The following is an 18788-nucleotide window of genomic DNA, read 5'->3' as shown; positions in this document are numbered from 1 at the left end:
ATCCAATTAATTGGTAATGGAAACAACAAGTGGGAAATGTTACATACCTAAGGGGCTGTGGAAATTGCAAAATGGTAAAATTAATTGCTTTGGAATACAACTGAGCTGAATACAATTTCATTTATCCTCATGTGAAAATACATTTATGCACTTTACACACACACATACAGAGAGATCAACTAAAAGCCCAACAGATATTTCAGATTCAATACTTTAATGCTCTTTAACATAGTGGATGCAAATTAGCTTTTAGCTCACATAAAACATCAAATGCAATAATCACACTGAGACATTAAACAAGCGGAACATTTTTCATAAAAGAATAAAAGAAGAAACAAATGTTGGACGTTATCAGCACCACAAACCGTGATGTGATGTGTGCCATGTACCATTACAGCATCTTAAGGACAATTACACCAGTATTTTAGAAGAAAGGATGAAGAAGAGGGTGAGAGGAGCCTTGTATCCCTGTTTTCCCTTACAGCTGAATGGTGTAAATTTCAGCAGGGGATGGCTGTTAAACACTGATGTTCTCAAATCTAAGTGGGTTGGGAGATAATAATCATAAGTCATTTCTGCAGTAGTGTTATCTTCAAATGACATAATAGTCAAATTATACTGTTACTCATTGTTTTTGACCTCTTTGATAGTTTAGCAGCAGTTGTAGGCTGGTAGGGCACAACAGAGTGATTTAAATGTGCAATTATTGTATGTTTAAAAGCTTTAGGGTTTGGGTTTAATATTTGGCTTAATATTATCGGATTTTTGTTCCAGTGCTGTAATGAATGTGAAACTGAGCAACATTATCACAGTCAGCAGGTGTGTTCCGGTTTGTTTTATTTATTTAATTTCTTCATCTTATCTTAACCAGAGGCAAACTGCCCAACAATGACCTCTGAAGAATTAAAAAAGGACATTTCAATGTATGACTTTGGGTCTATGTAAGGATTGGATCCTTGTAAATTAGAATTCCCAATTATAATAATTGTAAGAAAGCCTCTGGGTATTAGAAAGCTTCGTCAGCAAATAGACACATAAGGCATCTGCCTTATGAAAGTCCATATACACAGTATATCAGCATGCAGCCACAAGTATCTGAAAGCCAATACGCATGCAGAAACATACAGAATCCTGCTAAAAATGTCTTGTGTGAATGAAGACTGACTTCTACTATTTTTACTTTGTCTATAAATTTCCAAAAATGATCCTCAAATTCTCTTCACAAGTCACCAAAAACGTGTCAACATTCAGTTTATAGCCCCACACAGAGAAAAGAAAGCAATTCTTCATATTTGCAAAGTTGCACTGAGCATTTTTATTTGTTTGGGACCAAAACTGGAACCCATTTATTTAATATGAATTAATTTGAGCATCATCACATCATCACATCAAAGCTAAAATTAAGGACAGTCTAACTGGGGGGGTTCCTGCTGCTTTCAGGGCCCATGTGTGATATTTTATCAAAATCTTCAAAAGCCTCAAAACAATCAGCCACGACTGAATCTTTATGTTGCTTTTTCCCAGTGAGCTATTTAAAAAAAATAAAAATTTCTGACACCTTCAATTTGACAGCTTGTCACAGTTTACAGGCTGTGGAAAAACACACCTACCAATTCTTTATGAATGCAAAGGTGCTGCTGGGTTGGGTGACTTGTGTGTCTTTTTTTTGTAAATAAGACACATGGGTGACCCTCTGTGCTCTGTTCTTGCTGACAAAATGACCAAAAAGAAGCCTGGCTGGCTGCAGCTATTAGTTATCACAAAAGCCTTGTTCCTTTGATATATCCCTGCAGGCCGGTTATCAATGCAACTCAAGAGTCGGGCTTAGGGAGGAACCGGGGGGAAGATCCTGCTTGCTGTGTTGTGAGGCTTTAGTTGTATAATGAACATCAGACTCTGCGCTTCTTGATAGAAACATCAGGAGGTAGGATTACGCATATTAGCGGTCCCCCTCCGTTCTCCCCTCTGCTTTCAGGGCTTAATGTTAACATCTGCCCACCGAGAGCCACAGATGAGCTGGAAGACTGTGTTGAATGTCTTCCATTCAGATGATTTATCTGATCACTATAATGCACTGTATGCATGTTATTTAGATGACACTATAATGGAGTCTGAATGGGGAGAAAGGCTGAGGCTCTCTGGTATTGATAGAAGCTGAGTCACACAGGCCTACAGTAGCTGATCTTCATCACACAGAAAAACATTTTTCTTTTTAATTAACAGTGGTATTTTTCATTATTTTGTCTGTATTAGTAGTAGTCAAATTCCAACATGTTCAATATTAGCCGTTCTCTGATTTATATCCGTAAGTTATAGCAAAACCACTGGAGGAGAATCATTTAAGATCCATTTTTCCTTCATGCATTCAGACCCTTCAGCTGTTGTTTACACTGATAAAAATCCATTTGCTGTTTAAATGTGTAATAGTGAGTTTGGATAGGCCACAGGGCACAAGCAGAGGTGTGGGAGCTTTGGGAGGCGGTGAACATTCATTATTTTTCATGCTCTGGGTCAAAACTATGCGTGTGTGGGCAGCACTGGTAATATGTTGAAAATCTGCCGACTTCCAGGGAACAAGGTGAAAGCCACAGGGTGTTTTCTGGTCGTTCAAAGCTCTCGTTCTGACAAATGCGGTGCGTAAACTGGGGATAAAATGAAACCAGATACAATGTTAGCAGGATGTTTAACCTTCCTCATAGCCTGTTACAAAGACAAGTCAGCATTACTGGAAGGATATTGTTCTAGTGATCTGATTCTCACCTTCAAGGTAACATAGTTAAGGTTGATTGTATGGGTGTGGTAGCAGCAGTGTAGCACTGACTATGGAGCTGCTCATAGAATGGCGCCCTCTGGTGTTCACTGTGAATTGGGACAACACAGGAAAACACATGTACTGAGAAGCATTCAGACTGAGTGTAGAAAGCCTTATGAATACAGATTATTCTGTACAGTATGTATCAACCCAATTGAACACCAGACTTTTGTCAGACAGCACCACTCTTCACCATCATCATCAAATAATAAAATAAGGGAATATCTTTTGGGAGAATGGTGTTCATCCCTCCAGTAGAGTTCAGAGACTTGTCGAATCTTTGCCAAGAAGCACTAAAGGTGCTCTGAGGGCTCCACAAGACACTTGATGTTGGGTTTTTTCAGCTTTAATATTTACCAAACTGTAATTCTTCTGTTCAGAAGGAAAACTATAAAGAAACTGTGATAACGCAAAAATATATCTGCCTGACTTCCATGTTTCTGCTTTAAATGCCACATTTTTACTTGACAAATGAATAGAGAAATAAATGTGAAGCTCTGCATGTTCTTGAAAACAGAGACATGTATGACATGACTCAGATCAACCTCTTTTGGGATAAAAAAAAAAATGAGTTAAAGTTAAGTTAAAGAAAGAAAAAAGTTAAAGGAGATGTGTGTTGTGTACGGCTATGGACAACAGGACTCTCCAGCGGGTGATTAAAACCGCACAGACGATCATTGGTACTCAGATGCCCAGCATCAGTGATATTGGTGAGGTGAGGTGCCTGTGCAGAGCCGAAAGGATACTAAAAGACAGAAACCCCCCCCAGCCACAGCCTGCTCACCCTGCTGCCATCTGGGAAGGGGTAGAAGCTTCCACTGCCGTACCACCAGACTTAAGGACAGCTTCTTCCCTCAGGCTGTGAGACTGTTAAATTTTTCCTCAACAATTCATTATACCAATTTATATTTCTTTTATGACTGATTAATTATTTTTTATTTTTTTAAAGTAGCATAAAGGGAACTGTATCTGAATTTCACAAATGACAATAAAATAACCTTGAATCCTTGGTAATATTCTGTTTTTCTTATTGTCAACAAATCCCATGAAAAAAACAAATCCAACAATGCATTAGTACATTTTTAGACCTCCCTAACTTGTGTGTTGCACTCAGTCTGAAGACAATTGGTTTCTACTGAAGATTTAAATCCTTAAAAACGGGTCACAAATGTATAGGTTAATTTCCTTTGTAAAAGGCAATCATTTCCGAAAACAGCTAGACACTTCAGTTTTTAACAAACATCCTTTGTCACATACATAACATAAAAAATAGTGCTTCTGTTGAGGACTATTTTCTGCTGTGCTGTGGAAAACACATATTTGGCTCTCTAGTGAATATTTATGGTCACAGAAGAGAATTAAAATAAACTACAGTGCCCATGTTCAATTTAATGAAGGAACATGTCATCCACTGCAACAGTTTGGCTCATTTGTGTGTTTTTTGTTGCTCTGTGGCTCAGGGGAATAAGATAGATCAGGTTTTGAAAGAACAGCAAATACTTGTTAGTACAGCAGTCACCTATAGAACAACACTATTCTACAAATAATGATATAACAATAGTGCCCCTTATACTTCCCAGCAGGAGACTGATTTTATGACGCCTACTCACAGGTTGACAATAAAATAAAACATTGCACAAAAAACAGCAGTGACATATGGTACAAGATATGATCATTTAATTGTTGATTATCTCTTAGTACAGAAATATTTTTCTTTTTAACATTCTTTCTGTAATTCAAGTTGGCAGCATTGTCTTGATTTTGAAGTGGCATTAAAAGAAAGTTCCATAGAGTCGAGCAGTGAAACCGCCCATCAGCTTCCCCTCAGAAAACATTAGTAAACAAACATGCCATTTCTGTACAAGAACCTTTGTACACAACACAAATAAATAGCATTCATTTAAATGTGGCACGCTATTTGACATAAACATTCAAACAGGGGAAAAAAGGAAATCAAAATGGGAGAAAATGTTGCAGATGATATGAAGTCAGATAAAAAAAAAAACCAAAAACAACAAAGTACAATAGCACGACTGCTCAAACAGAAATGGTCTGAAGTAGTGCCCCAAGCTTGAATATCTTAGCAGACGCAGCACAAAGCAGAAGCTCTGCGCAGCATTTCACTCTGATTTAATCCCAAATGTTTTTAACTCTGAGCTTTAGTTGCTGTTACAAACTACACTGATAAACCAAAGTATTTTAATTTTACCTTTCCTTGCCTGGTTTTCTATTCAAGAAAGTAGAGAAACAAGATGGATGAAAAGCTTCAACACAAGTCACATTAAAATCTTCAGATTTTCATGTGAATTACTTTTGTGAGTAATTGTTATAATCAACAGTGTTTAGTCAGTTATTTTCGTCAAAGATGTGCCGTATGCAATTACAAGAGAGAGATAATGAAACAATGAGCTAATTCTGCTTATTATTATTAGTCATTAGACTAAATGAACTTAATGTTATATTAAAAAAAGGTGATCAGGATCATTCATTCAATCCTCGTTAACCATTAATAGCTCTTGAAAGGGCACAGGATCTGTTATCAGTGTACATGAAACATTATTGTCTCTCAGCAAAATAAAAAGACCAGTTTTTTTTTTTTTTTGTTGAACAAAGCCAAACGTACTCCACAGATAAGACCAAAACCTGCAGTTACACAAATAAAAGGCAATCTAGCGGCCTTCGAAACAAACACACTAGTAAGAATATATGTTAAAAATGTGTAAAAAACCAAAATGAACAACAAAAAAAAAAAAAGGGAAAAGGAAAAAAAAGTAAAATAAATAGACAATCAAAAGGACAAACTCAATATTTGGCAGGTAAGCACAAATCAGTCTGTAAACAAAACATAATCACATGGGGAGAGAAAAACACCCCCCAAAATTCTCCTTGTTATCAGAGATCACTGGTCTGTTGGAGGAGGCAGTGGCTCCATTATTCAGGAGGAAGTGGAATAGTGTGCGTATGCATCTCCGCTGCCCCTCGACACTCTCTCCAGCTCCCTCCCACCTCCAGCTACAACTTGGCTAAATAACTAAGGGCAACGGAGGGGGCCCTCTGTAGACTACTGAGGCGAATACTCAAAGAAGGGGCCCGTTTACAGCTGGATACATGCAAAGATAAATTCCCTTCTCTGCTTTATTCCCTCGTAGTACAGAGGTGTGCTTACTACCGGATCCTGGTGAAAAGGTTCAGCACTGACACAGATTCCTACAAGAAGGAAGGAGACACAAGACAGAGGTAAGACAATAACAGATAAAAGCATGTGCAGATGGAACAGACTGACCAAATCAGCAAATGGGATCTTAGTGATTTATACAAGTGAGAAACAGAGATAATTAATACCTTAGTGGATCTCATTTTGCTAAAGACGTTCCAAAACCGAAGTGTTTCATCCCCAGCTCCTGTCACAATGGCCTCTCCGTCAGGGGACATGGCCTGCACATAAACTCATTATTATACACTGAATATACAGTATTATAACAGTATATAATCAGAGTGATCAGGGGTATGCAAGAATAGGATTTTTTTTTTGTTTCCTTGCAGTGTGGGTGGCTTTGCTGTCACAGGCGATCGTGGATGTTGAATAATTCGCTCTACAGAGCAGCACTTCCGGAAAAACATCCGGAAATAGAGCTCCTTCTATTTTCTTAAGCTGCATATATAAATAAATATATACACTTCTAATACTAAAAGGACACCTTTTTTTTGTTTTTTCCAGCAATGTTTTAGCATCTTGTTTTTTGCTTCAGTTTTAATTTTCTGTTGTAATCATGGGACCACTGGGGCAATGGTCTGCAGAACAACATAGTACGAATACACATAGTATATACTGACCAGGTAGAGTACTCTGTAGGAATGCCCAGTAAGTTTGGCCACTTGAGTGAGAGAGGGATACTTCCACACCAGGATCTGGTTCTGGGAATAACCGTGTGTGCTGACCTGCAGAAAGCAAACACAGTATTTTCATATTTATCTCAGGCTTAAAAAGAACATTATTAGTTTGGGACATTTACTTGTATACTGTCAAATAAAATCAATAACAGTTCCCCGTCTCTGCTTCCAGTACAGAGGGATGTGTTTAGCCTAGCTTAGCTTAAAGATTGGAAGCCAGAGTTAACAGTTGAAAGTGAAATAATACAGCTTCCAGTTATTTAAATACTGCATCTCGTTGGGTATCAAGCGAGTCAGCCACACATCCAAGAGTCATTTTGGGTTTGTGTTCAGAGTTACTACAGTGTGCAAATACCAACACTAAGCCAAGCTACAAAACAGTTTTTCGCACATTACTGTATTGTATGTAATCTATTTCACAACAGCACCGGTCCAAACCAAAAATATGACTCACCAGTTCGTTAGTGTGCTTGGACCAGGCCAGGTTGCAGACCTGAGAGCCGGTGTCTGTGCACTGTAAGGGCTGGCCGGTCAGAGTGTTCCAGAAGCGGATGCAGCGGTCGGCGGTGCCGCCTCCGGAGGCAAGCAGGCCGTGCTGGTGGGGAGACCAGGCGATGGCCTTCACTGCAGCCAAGTGTTCTGTGTACTGCTGCACCGGGAGGACGCTCGAGTGGTTCCACACAAGTAACTACAGGCAACAGGTTGAAACAAGGGGAGAGGAGGTAGAGAAATGAGTCTGGGATGTTTTAAGGTACTAATGTGTAGCTCACAGACAGACAGGTGACATTCTGTGTCTACATACCTTGTTATCGTTTCCACCCGAGGCTAGCAGCTGGTGGTCTGTGCTCCACTTGAGCCCGCAGACTTCCTGTCTGTGTCCTTGGAGACGGCGCTCTGACTGGAGAGGCGGGGCTCTGATGTCGCGTTGCAGGATCACCCGATCGCGGCTCCCAGACGACAGCTGGTCCGCATTCCATGCCAACGCACCTGGTAGCACAGAATGAAAGGCAGATTGGAGTGAAGGTGATTCACTGAACATGAATGAGAGATGTTGCTAAACGACTGTGTGAAAATGAACAAAGGCTGTAATATTTTACTCATGGCACCGTCTCCACCTCCACCTAGCCTCTCAACTCACCCACTCTGGCTGTGTGTCCTTCTAGTACAGAGAGCTTCTTCCCTGCTGCTGCATCCCAGATCTGTACATAGCCTTTATGAGTCCCCACTGCCACCAGGTTACCCTAAAAATAGGCAGCCCACTTTTAATATCACACTTACAAAAACCACATAGAACAGGAACTTTTTAAAAGCCAAAACTGAGCCTGCACACCAAAACTAAACACAAAATTGTGAATTTGTGAATTTGCATCTTCACTAACACCAAGCAACTGCCCTTTTTCGTAGTGGATCTTTTTTAGGTCAAACTGAAGACCTGTCAATTACTCTGTGCCTGTTTAGTATAAATGTAAATAAAGTTTGGTAAGCGGGCTCTACCACAACCTTATTTGAAGAGCTGGGTGTTTTTTTTTTTTAATGTAACATGACAACAATATAAAAAGATAGTAGATGACAGAGAAACCAACCCTCTCCGACCAGCCCACTGATGTTACAGAATCTCCTTCTACAGAAAGGTCACACAGACGTGTCACCTAAAAAGGTGGGGAGAAAAAATAATACAGATAAACATGGACATCCAAGAGGCATTTACACGTATATATATATATATATATATATATATATTTTGATTATTTTTAACTACAGTGAAGACCTCTGCTGGATGCTTCTTTGTCTCAGTGCACTCAATTAACAGATCACACACACACACACACACACACACACACACACACACACACACACACACACAGACACACACAGACACACACAGACACACACACACACACAGACACACACAGACACACACAGACACACACAGACACACACAGACACACACCTGGCTGGTGCAGGCACTCCACAGGTAGACACAGGTACCCAGTCCAACACTGAGCACATTCAGAGAGGACCAGTCCACTAGGTTGAGGTAGAAGTCATCCTGAAGCTCCGGAGCATCCAGAACTTTGAAAGGAATCTTGGATATTTTGCGTGTAGGTTTCCTGGGCGACCGCAGCAGTTTCTGGCTGCAATGCAAAAAAAATAATTTGGGAAGGAATACAGTACTACTTCGCCCACATGGAGGTGATAACATTCGAGGAATGACAAGGAGAACATATTACCTGTTGCTACTGACAGGTGATAAAGAATACGGAGAGACTGTGTTTCCATCCTCTTCTGGCAAAGCCCTCTTAGTGCTAACAGAATACTACAAAACACAAACAGATGATTAGTGGTATGCAGGAAAAACTCCCCATGAACCTTACATTAGAAGTTACGGCCTTGTGAACTGGTCTTACACTAAAAAGGCTCCTCTTGGCAGGAGTGGACGGCTGCAGACGGCGGTCTTCTGACTGGGGGTCCTGGACTTTCTCGATGCCTGCTCCTAGCAGCTCGTTCTTGAGCAGAGCAGAGTAAGCCAGGCCATCCGCTAAAGGCAGGGGGAAGAGACAGAGGGGAAATCAAATCAGGCTGTCGAAATGATTAAGTTCAAACACTGTGCCCCCTTTGCAATTGCTCAGCTCTCTCTCACATCTCTAAAGATCAGGGTGAATTTTTCACTAAGCTTTGTTTAGTCCTTATCTCCAGTTTCCATGAGCCTGCCCCGGCTTAGTAAACAAGAGAAGGTCAAATTATCCAGTTTGACCGGAGCAGACAGATAACTGTGGAAACGAACTGAAAAGGGGATAAAACTCACAGTAAATGTTCAGCCACAAAAGAGAAGAAGAACATCTGACTTTTGGGCTGACAATCACAGGATAACTCACGATACATCACTATCATGATCATTTCCTTATGATAACTAAGGTGTCATTATACAGGTGGTTCTGCTATATACAATATAATGGCATGGCAATTATAGATCCTCTTATCTATGAAACTGAAGTGGAAAATGCACACCTGCAATGGTGAAATGTATTTTCTAAAACAGGAATCAACCATGTACTGTACTGAATTACTGCATTTAGTCTGAGCTTTCTTTCGTCCAACCAATCATCACAGATGTATCGATACTGTGGTTTAGGTCGGCAGATAAGTAACAACAAATTGGTATGTTTCAAGTACTTTAGAAACAATGTCTCTAGTTAACAGTTTCTCCACCAGAGAGCACTGACATTTTTTTTTTCAAATGTATATTGTGGTCACAATTTTATTATAAATTTAACAGATCATATCCCATAAATGTTGGTTTATATAAAAAAGTAAAACATTGGCCGATGTATATCACTATTATATTTCCTAAACACTCAAATATCAATATTAGTATATAATATTGGGGTACATTTTTAACACACGTGTACCATCATTCAAATTTTAGCAGCAATAAAATGTACAAAAGTGCACACAACTGCCACAAAGGAAAGTAAAGTGAACTGAATATGTTTTGGTTTTGTTTTGTTTTTTTTTAATTTGAAATACATTTTCTGACATTCTATAATCAAAACAATGAATCGTTTAATCAAAAAATAATTGACAGATGAATCAGTTATTAAAATAACTGTTAGCTTCAACCTTAAACTAACTACCCCATTTGTACTGTACGTTGCTAAATGTAAATGTACAAAGTATAACACACTGTATCACAACATATTATTTGTCCCACTTCCACACTCTTGATATAAAAATGGATCAGTTACCTTTGTTGCTGTCTGTTGTGCCATCTTTGGTTTTCCTGTTTTGATTGTGCGACTTTTCAATTTCCTGTGCCAGAAATACAATAAATAAATGACCATTCTCAACCGAATCTTTAAACTTGTTAATAAATATATATAATAAATGAAAGAAAAGTGCTACTAGATACTATGTTTCCCATTATCAACACTTCAATCTTGAGAACACTGTTCTTTTGAAAGCAAAGACAGTGAAGTCCTTGGGTGTATAACAGCAGACTCACATTGATGCGGTGGAAATTGACACTCCAGTTGGCTCCTGCCCGGGAGGGAATAAAGCGATCACCGTGCTTACTAGGGGAGGATAGGGGGGAGCTGGTGGGTGTCAGAGCTCTCACTGCTCCTACAGCTTTCTACACAAGAGAGGAGAGGAGAGAGCATCTTTGACTGGAGGCCAAACACAAACAGGCCTTGGACAGTGTTTGAAAACTTGATAACAAAACAGGAAGATAATTTAGGAGGCAGATGGTGCATTTGTTCGAGGTGTTAACAACAGAAGGCTACATTCACAAAACCCAGTCATTTGGACGGTAAGGTCTTGTTATCACTCAACACTAGTGACATCGTCAAATGAAAGAGACTGGCCTGTTAAACCGTTAATTCTTCCAACACATTGAGAGTAACACCCTCTCTGCCCCTCTTAGCTAGTTAACAATTAACAATCCTCTTTGGGAGGGGCTCAAAGATCACCAGGCTATGGTCAAGATAATGACCTCATCATAATTGCCTTACTGGTCAACACTGTAAACCTTGGCTAGATAAGGCAATTTGTGTTCTTTTTTTAGGTTTTAGGTTAGGTGGTTCAACAAGAAATAGCAGACAAAAAATACAAGTGTGTGAAATACTTACTATGGGGCTTGCGTTCTCATTTTGGATGTTTATCTGCCTGAGCAGCCTGCACTCATAGTCCTGATCCATGATGCCTGAAAACAGGATAAGACCGATCAACACAATCATAAAATCACACCAGTTTCCTGAATACACGTGGAAGATAATACGTTAGTAACAGACACTGGTACTTTCATAAGGTATGACTTTTGTTACTTCAGGTAATTCTTCCTGACTTACCACTAATGTCTCTAAAAAGAGGGCAGATACCAGTCTACCAGTAAAGCAGCAAAATATATATTTCTGTAATTACCAAACAACTCTACTCTATTGATAGATAAGCCTATTTTCTATTTTTATTTATATTTTTCTAGCTTAATTGTGATTCCTATGCACCAATGCAAAATCCTCGTATGTGTAAACTTACTTGGCAATACCAAAACCCGATTCTGATTCTGATATTAATATCATAAATTACCTACACGCTAACTCAGATTTAAGGCTGCTGTGTAGCACTGCAAATACTTATTTTGAATCAATCAACTCATCTATTTATATACATTTTTAAATTATCCCGTAGATCTTCAGTCTATAAAGTGTAACACAACTGTGAAAAGACACCAATCACATGATGTCTTCAAACTGCTTGTTTTCTCTAAGCTACAGTCAACCTTTAACAATGTAAGACGGAGAAAAGAAGCAGCTGTTCACATTTAAAAGGCTGGAAGCTGCAAATATTTGGCATCTTGCTCGACAAGTTACTAAAATGATTATCAAAGCATTACTGATTTTCTGTAAATCAACTAATTGAGTAATGGATTACTTGTTTCGGCAACACGTCACTATTCAGTCACTAGTGAAAGCTAACGGAGCAGCCCTGTAATTACATATGTGAAACTCTTTGTATCACATTGTTCAGTAGACGTTTCATCGATGTCTACGTATCACATTTGTTATTAGGTAAATGGTTATGAAAAGATCACCTTTACAGTCTCCTCCAGGAGGCATTCCTACAGACAATCTTAGCAGAAACCCTGTTTTTGTTCTGTGGGGATAATTTAGCTAGGCAACAGAACTGTCTATTAAAATAAAATCCATCGATATGATTACACAGAGAATCCAAACAATGGTTGTTTGGTCTAGAGCCTCAGTATAATGACATTAGTTACAGTGCTCATGATGAGCTGCGGGTGGGCTCAGGCTTACAACAACACTTAACAATACCGTTACATTATCTTTGTGAAGACCAGCTATCTAATTATATCTGTAAACCCGTCGTACTGTATGTGTGTGTGTGTGTGCTGCTTCCAGGAAACAGGGGGAAAATCCGCTGTAGTTATCGCTGAGCTGAAATCGTAACACTAAAATCAATAAAAAAAAACCCAAATAATTCAATTCAACATACAGTACAGAGCTATGCTAATGCTAACGCTAGCTCAGCTGTCTGACCTAACGTAAGGTAGGCTAGCTGCCCGGCTAATACATTAGCAACATTGTTTGTTCACAATCTACACTTGTATTAACCCCTACCGTGCCCCGCAAAGCTCTTCCCGTTGCGCACAGTTGAATTACTCTCCTTGGCAGTGTCAATTCCAGTTGAAAAGCCCTATTTTATGCGTTTTACTCTTAAAAACAGAGCATGTAAAATACAAATGTTTTCTTTTGCCGAGCGTTCAATTTGGGCTCGCAAAGCATCACGGGTAAAACGTGACGTCGCTGTTTTTGAATCACACATTTTGCGTTGCTAAGGAAACGTGTCCCAGTCGCAATATCCTCCCACGTCTTCTGTGGACTGAGTTCAGTGAGGACAAATTATGTGAAGTACACAGGAATAAAATGCCACCTAATCGCAGTTTGAGTCCTGTGATGAAGCTTTTAGTTTTTATAATAAATATATAATATAATAAAGACACAGCTGGAGGGCAGCATGTGGCTTCATATCGTTGAAAGTGGATGTATTGTACAAACAGTGTGATGGGCTGTTGCACTTTCATTACCTTTCTGTCTTTAAACGGTATTTTTACATTAAAAATAACATTTTGTTGTAGACAAATTTCATTCTAGTTAACAAACGGCACACATGACTTTACAGTATCTTTCAAATGGCTTTATTAGTAAAAAAAACCAGATGCCAGTGAAATATAATCGAACAAGAAGTAAAAACAGACTAAATATGTCCCAAGTGCAAAAGTCTGAAATAAAGACACATTCAGTGACATTGTGTTTGTGGGTGTAGACTACTGACAATATATATAAGCTGTAGACTCCTGACTGAAATAAACAGTTTACCAAGGATACAAGAATGTCACATAGTAAATTGAGGTTGAGAGCAAACTTTGACCCCACCATTGTCCCCAACTCTGTTGTAGTTACACTCACAAAGACGTTTGTGTGACATTTAAAATAATCATGTCAAGAGTCTGGTATCCCAACATGGTCCAACAGCTTACCCAAAGGAATCTGATTCAAAGTGCCACAAAAAAAAAAAAAAGAAACAGTAGATTCAAGTAGATTCTTGAAATTCTGATAAAAACACCCTCAACACCCAGTAATAAATGTGCAAAAGTATAGTTTTTAAAACTAAATAGTCTAAATGGGATAGATGATGACTATATATTAAGATAGCTAAACATTTTCTTTCACAGAAGATAAAATGGAGTTAAAACGAGTGGCTCAACTCAGCAGATCAAAGGGCCCATGCAGTTCAAATCAGGACAGTAAATACTTCCAAAGGTTGTAAGTTTCTTCAGACTGCAGTACTTGATTAACGTTGGTTTACACCAAATGTTCAGCTGTCCTGGATTGATTCTAGTTAAACACAGTCATGCTCATATTACTAATAGTCCTGAAAGAAAGTCACAGCCACAGCTCTACAGCAAAAGTACTATTAGCGGCTCTAACAGTCACATTGTCTAAACGTATATTATGTCTAGTAGAAAACATGTTTTATACTGACAAACAATGGCATGTAAATAAAACAGTGTTGAGTTTTCCACATCTCCATGTTACCTGTAATTATTAACAATGACATAAAAGAAATAATCACTTTGCATGGCCTCAGATACTCGCTATAACATCTGCATAAGAACCTCTCTCTAAGTCTGGAGCTAAACTAAATACATTCAGAGCAGAGTAGATCTAAAAAGCGTGTGTGCTTATGCTAATGCCATAGTTTTCAAACCAGTGAGGAGTGAATGTTGGAATGGCAGGTTGAACTAAATTGAAAATAAAGTACATCTGGAGACAGGACGCTGGGTCTACAGGGAGGAGGTATCTCTGGGCATAAGTTGCAGGCCGTTGCTGACCTGGAAGCGGGTTTCATCTGATATACCATACTGCTCCAACGGGTCCTGTGGAGAAAGCAGATGATGAGTAACCAAAAGCTCAGAGTGAAGAGCAACTTCACTGTTACTGAAGCAGAATCACACTTTGTATTAAATGATTAGTTCAACAAATCACACAAACAAACACAAAAACTCATTTGATAACCTCAAAAAACACATTTCTTTACAGACTTTCACTGAGAGGTATTTTGGGGTCTGTGGATTATCCTACAACCAAAATCTTCTTCTATTGACCTACCCATCTGTCTCCTGCTGATATTAATGATACTGGGCATTTCAGTGGGTCAAGCATGAGTCGTTTCCACTTCACACTTGAATTCGTCCCAGTATGCTGGATAGAAGCACCGTTTGTGTGACTTGTTTAAACATGTTGCTGTGAAGGGTCTCACCTTGCCGGTGAGTCTGTGGATTTCAGTGCGATAGAATATCAGGTTCTTCCTCATGAACTCGTAACTGCAAGAGATAAGATGACATATTCATTTGACATTTTAAGGTTTGAGTATGCAACTTGTTTCAGTTCTATAAACCAAATAATTGGAGCTGTATTAGAAGAGATGTCACAATACACAATTTGATTCACTATAAGAATTTCTCGTGATTTTCTTTTAACAAAATGAGACTGAAGACAAATTATGAGAATATATTGTGAATATATTTTCTCTATTTTACTTCTCAAATAAAATCATCTTTTTTTAATTTCTGAGGTTAGGGTATAAACTGTGCAGAACATATTTCCTTTTCTCTTTGTAAAGGTGAAACTGATGTCTTTGTGCTCGATACAGCTGCTGACATGAGTGACACAGGACGTCAAACAAGTCAAAAGCAGAAAGCACCCTCTGCTGTTTAAAAATAGTATCAAGGTTATTTTTTATCTCACCGACTTCAATCTTCACATAATGGGATCGTGATTTAACTGTCTCAGGATATATCTTTACATTCCTATTTATAAGTCTAATACTGTCTCAATACGAAACATTGTGGCGTACGCTGAAAATGAAAGTGCACGTTCCACCCAAAAGGCTTTGGCTGAACCACAGCAGCCCAGCTCATATACTGCAGGTACAGTATCTTCATCGGAGAAATAAACACAACTTTTTAGAAGGATTGTGGTTTTCCCAAATAAACTTTAACACAGGGTGCTAAGGTCAAGTGGTGACGGCTCAGTTGGAAACAACACAAGTCACAATGTTGACTTTGTGTCTCTGGAAACAGCTGCTTCATTCATTTATGACCGTTTCACCCATGTGAGTCTGTTACTGGTTAACACATTCAGGTGCAAGTTATTTTAAATACCATCTTATTGCACATTAAGACCTACCAAAGCCACAACTATCTCCAGGGCAGCGTTTATAACTGCAGATATGTGACTATATTCAGTTGTTGAGAACACAGTTCTTAAGTCTACTAATAAAGTTTCATCATATGACCATCGTTTGTAATTAATTTGGAACAAACAGATATATTGCCATTTATTTAAATTTTTTTAGATTACTCAATGACTCATATGTATGAATGTTTTATAGTTTACAGAAAACAGTATGCTCCACAGTTAATTCTACGACTATTGACTTTTTGTTTAGCATTGGCATTTTTTATTTTTTATCAGACTGATGTCTTAAACTGTATTGTGTTACCGTCTGCGATTAAACTCAAAGTAACGATATTAAATTGTGGCATTTTTACTTGATAATTGACTGACATGATCACTTATTAAAGTTGTAAACAATTAATTTTCTTTCAAATTGTCAGTAAAATGTCAGTTACTGCCAGGTCACCAAACATATGTATATGATCTTAGTGTCTGTAAATGAGAAGAAAACAAGTCGGTCCTACCTGGCCTTGATAATGGCGTCCATCCACTCCCCACACTGTTCTTCAGACTCACACTCAAACAGATACTTCCTCTCTGCTTCATCCAGAAATGCTACAAAGTGAAACACATAAAAATACATGTTAGGAACTGTAATATTAACATGTAAGTGCATATATTTCTCAATTGCTCTATTGTCAGCAAATGACAAAGTATAGGTTGATAATGTGAATGTGAAATGTAACTGAGGATACTTGAACTCACTAACAGAGAAGGTCTGGCTGTCCTCTCTCTCCACCCGACACTGCTCCAGCAGCAAAGCTCCAATCGGCTGACAAATAAATCACAATTTAGATTCAACACTTTACAGGATGTTGTTTCACTTTATCATGAGCAGGGTTGGGCAGTAACTCATTATTAGTAATAATATCACGACTATTGGTGTAACTAATTATTAATACATTTCAGTAATGTCACCCTCTACTAATGAAATCAATCAGTTTAATCACATCTTTGGATACATTTTGTAATCGTGAAGGAAACTGGTTTGGAAGATGGAAACAAATGTTTGTTTGTAGATATGTATAACTGTACATATAGGTATATGTCTTTTTTTGTTGAACTTGTGCTGTTTATTTATGCTGTTAGTCTGTGTTTGTACATTGAGAGTAAAACTGGAGTCAGATTCCTTGTATGTGCACACATACCTGGCCAATAGAAGTGATTCTGATTCTGATTTACTTTGATTTTAACAAACAACACTGGATTTTAATGGTGATTTTGGGGAGAAAGGACACAGTTACCAATTTTTGTGGGGAGCAGCATAAAAGTAATGTAACTAGCAGTGTAACTAATTACTGTTGACAGGGAGTAATACGAGTAAAAAGAGTAATAAATGACCTTTATTGTGTAACTAACCCAACACTGATCATGAAGTAAGACAATGAGTACAGGCTGTGAGAATAATCACATTATGGACAGGTGATGATTGAACTGACCTCTTCCTCATCTGTCCGGAAATAGAAGAGGAAGTTAACGACGAGTTTCACCAGCCTCTTCTTCACAACTGTGTGACAGCAAAGAGGAACCGAGATGAAAACCTCACAACACACACAGACTGCTGTCACCACGGCTGCTGTTAACATTGGCTGCTGCCCAAATAACACGAGACGGAAGTGATATGTAGGAGTCGATGTGTAAAATGTAATAAAACCCTCCGTGTTACCGTCTCCTTTCTTGGGTCCTCGCATCCCCAACTCAGCTGCCTTCTCCGAGGGCTGGCGGCTCAGAGACACCAGCTCCTTCTCGTTGAAACGCATCACGGCCACTGACGCAGCAAAACACAGGTTGAGAAGAAGCAGTCCGCTACGACCGAGTCATACCCGACACCATCACAATGGAGTGACACACCGACAGTAAGAGGCAGTCTCGGTTTCCTCTGCACCCACCGACCGACCGCCCGCCGCTGTCCTCGCTGTTTAATGGAGGTTGAGAGTGTGTGTGGTCATTTTCTACCGTCAGGATGTAACACAGCGGGGTCGGACTTCTCCTTCATGCCACACACCGGACACACACACCGGACACACACATATATACACTCCTCCGGTTTGGCAGTGACACTCCTCGGTGGTAATAGTAGTACGGTAGTCGGTGAGGGTCACACCAGAAGAACAGTGCGTTCAGGATGCAGCCCAGTGATGGAGGAAATACTCAGATTATTTATTTATGATACTCATGCGTTAATGTGAAAGCAGGATTTGACTGTTGTAGTTGGTTGAGGTGGAGCTAACTATTACAGTACTATTACCTGAACAGGACTGCAACTAATGATTGTTTTTTATTATGGATTAATCTACTGAATATTTTTGTTATGGATCAATTTACTGGTTATTTTTTGTTATGGATTTATCTACTGAATATTTTCTCCATGAATGTACTGATTAATTTATTGTTTGATTTGTAACAATTCTGAATATTAAAGTGAAATAAAAATTACCCACAACGACACAAGTGACACACAGTGCTTAACAAAACAAAATTCAAAAATAATTACAATGATTTAAAATAATTAAAATAAATCTTCTCAAATACAAATCCTCACATTTGTAAAGTTGGAACCATTAAATGTTTTTACACGAAAAAAGACTGTAAACGATTATCAAAATAGTTTTCTGTCAATCTACTAACTTACTTTTCTGCTTTTAGGTAGTTTAATTTATAACAAAACATGTTTTATATGTTCTTCATATGTTTCGTATGGAGACATTTTTATTCGTAAAGTAGTAGTAGTAGTTGCAGTGAAGTAAAAAGGACAATATTTCCCT

At 38.7% G+C, this 18788-nt stretch overlaps 2 protein-coding genes across 2 annotated transcripts; both read right to left on the bottom strand.

The window, feature by feature from the left end:
- Nucleotides 1-4472: 4472 nt before the first annotated feature.
- On the bottom strand, nt 4473-13017 carry LOC127362599 (fizzy-related protein homolog). The gene is made up of 14 exons (XM_051398515.1): nt 12841-13017; nt 11332-11405; nt 10707-10835; nt 10450-10513; nt 9112-9242; nt 8935-9020; nt 8655-8838; nt 8287-8352; nt 7842-7944; nt 7506-7690; nt 7158-7391; nt 6647-6751; nt 6155-6247; nt 4473-6019 (listed from the first exon to the last, which is right to left on the bottom strand). The coding sequence occupies exons 2-14, from the start codon at nt 11398-11400 to the stop codon at nt 5978-5980; spliced, it is 1491 nt and encodes a 496-aa protein (XP_051254475.1). The 5' UTR covers nt 11401-11405; nt 12841-13017; the 3' UTR covers nt 4473-5977.
- A 385-nt stretch (nt 13018-13402) lies between these two features.
- plekhj1 (pleckstrin homology domain containing, family J member 1) lies at nt 13403-18133 on the bottom strand. The gene is made up of 6 exons (XM_051398547.1): nt 17690-18133; nt 17463-17530; nt 16729-16795; nt 16488-16578; nt 15044-15107; nt 13403-14660 (listed from the first exon to the last, which is right to left on the bottom strand). The coding sequence occupies exons 1-6, from the start codon at nt 17781-17783 to the stop codon at nt 14568-14570; spliced, it is 477 nt and encodes a 158-aa protein (XP_051254507.1). The 5' UTR covers nt 17784-18133; the 3' UTR covers nt 13403-14567.
- Between the last annotated feature and the right edge of the window lie 655 nt (nt 18134-18788).

This window comes from Dicentrarchus labrax, unplaced genomic scaffold, assembly GCF_905237075.1.
Source record: "Dicentrarchus labrax unplaced genomic scaffold, dlabrax2021, whole genome shotgun sequence".
NCBI classification, from domain to species: Eukaryota; Metazoa; Chordata; class Actinopteri; family Moronidae; genus Dicentrarchus; species Dicentrarchus labrax.
The sequence above is the reverse complement of the archived record's forward strand: the minus strand, read 5'-3'. Positions and strand labels throughout refer to the sequence as shown.

Coding starts and splice junctions, on each gene's coding strand:
- LOC127362599 (XM_051398515.1), bottom strand. CDS start 11,400: ATGGATCAGGACTATGAGTGCAGGCTGCTCAGGCAGATAAACATCCAA. Junction 10,514..10,706: donor TCAATTTCCACCGCATCAAT/GTGAGTCTGCTG, acceptor TTTCTGGCACAG/GAAATTGAAAAGTCGCACAA. Junction 7,945..8,286: donor CAGTGGGCTGGTCGGAGAGG/GTTGGTTTCTCT, acceptor GCCTATTTTTAG/GGTAACCTGGTGGCAGTGGG.
- plekhj1 (XM_051398547.1), bottom strand. CDS start 17,783: ATGCGTTTCAACGAGAAGGAGCTGGTGTCTCTGAGCCGCCAGCCCTCG. Junction 16,579..16,728: donor CAGCCAGACCTTCTCTGTTA/GTGAGTTCAAGT, acceptor TTCACTTTGTAG/CATTTCTGGATGAAGCAGAG. Junction 15,108..16,487: donor GACGCCATTATCAAGGCCAG/GTAGGACCGACT, acceptor TATCTCTTGCAG/TTACGAGTTCATGAGGAAGA.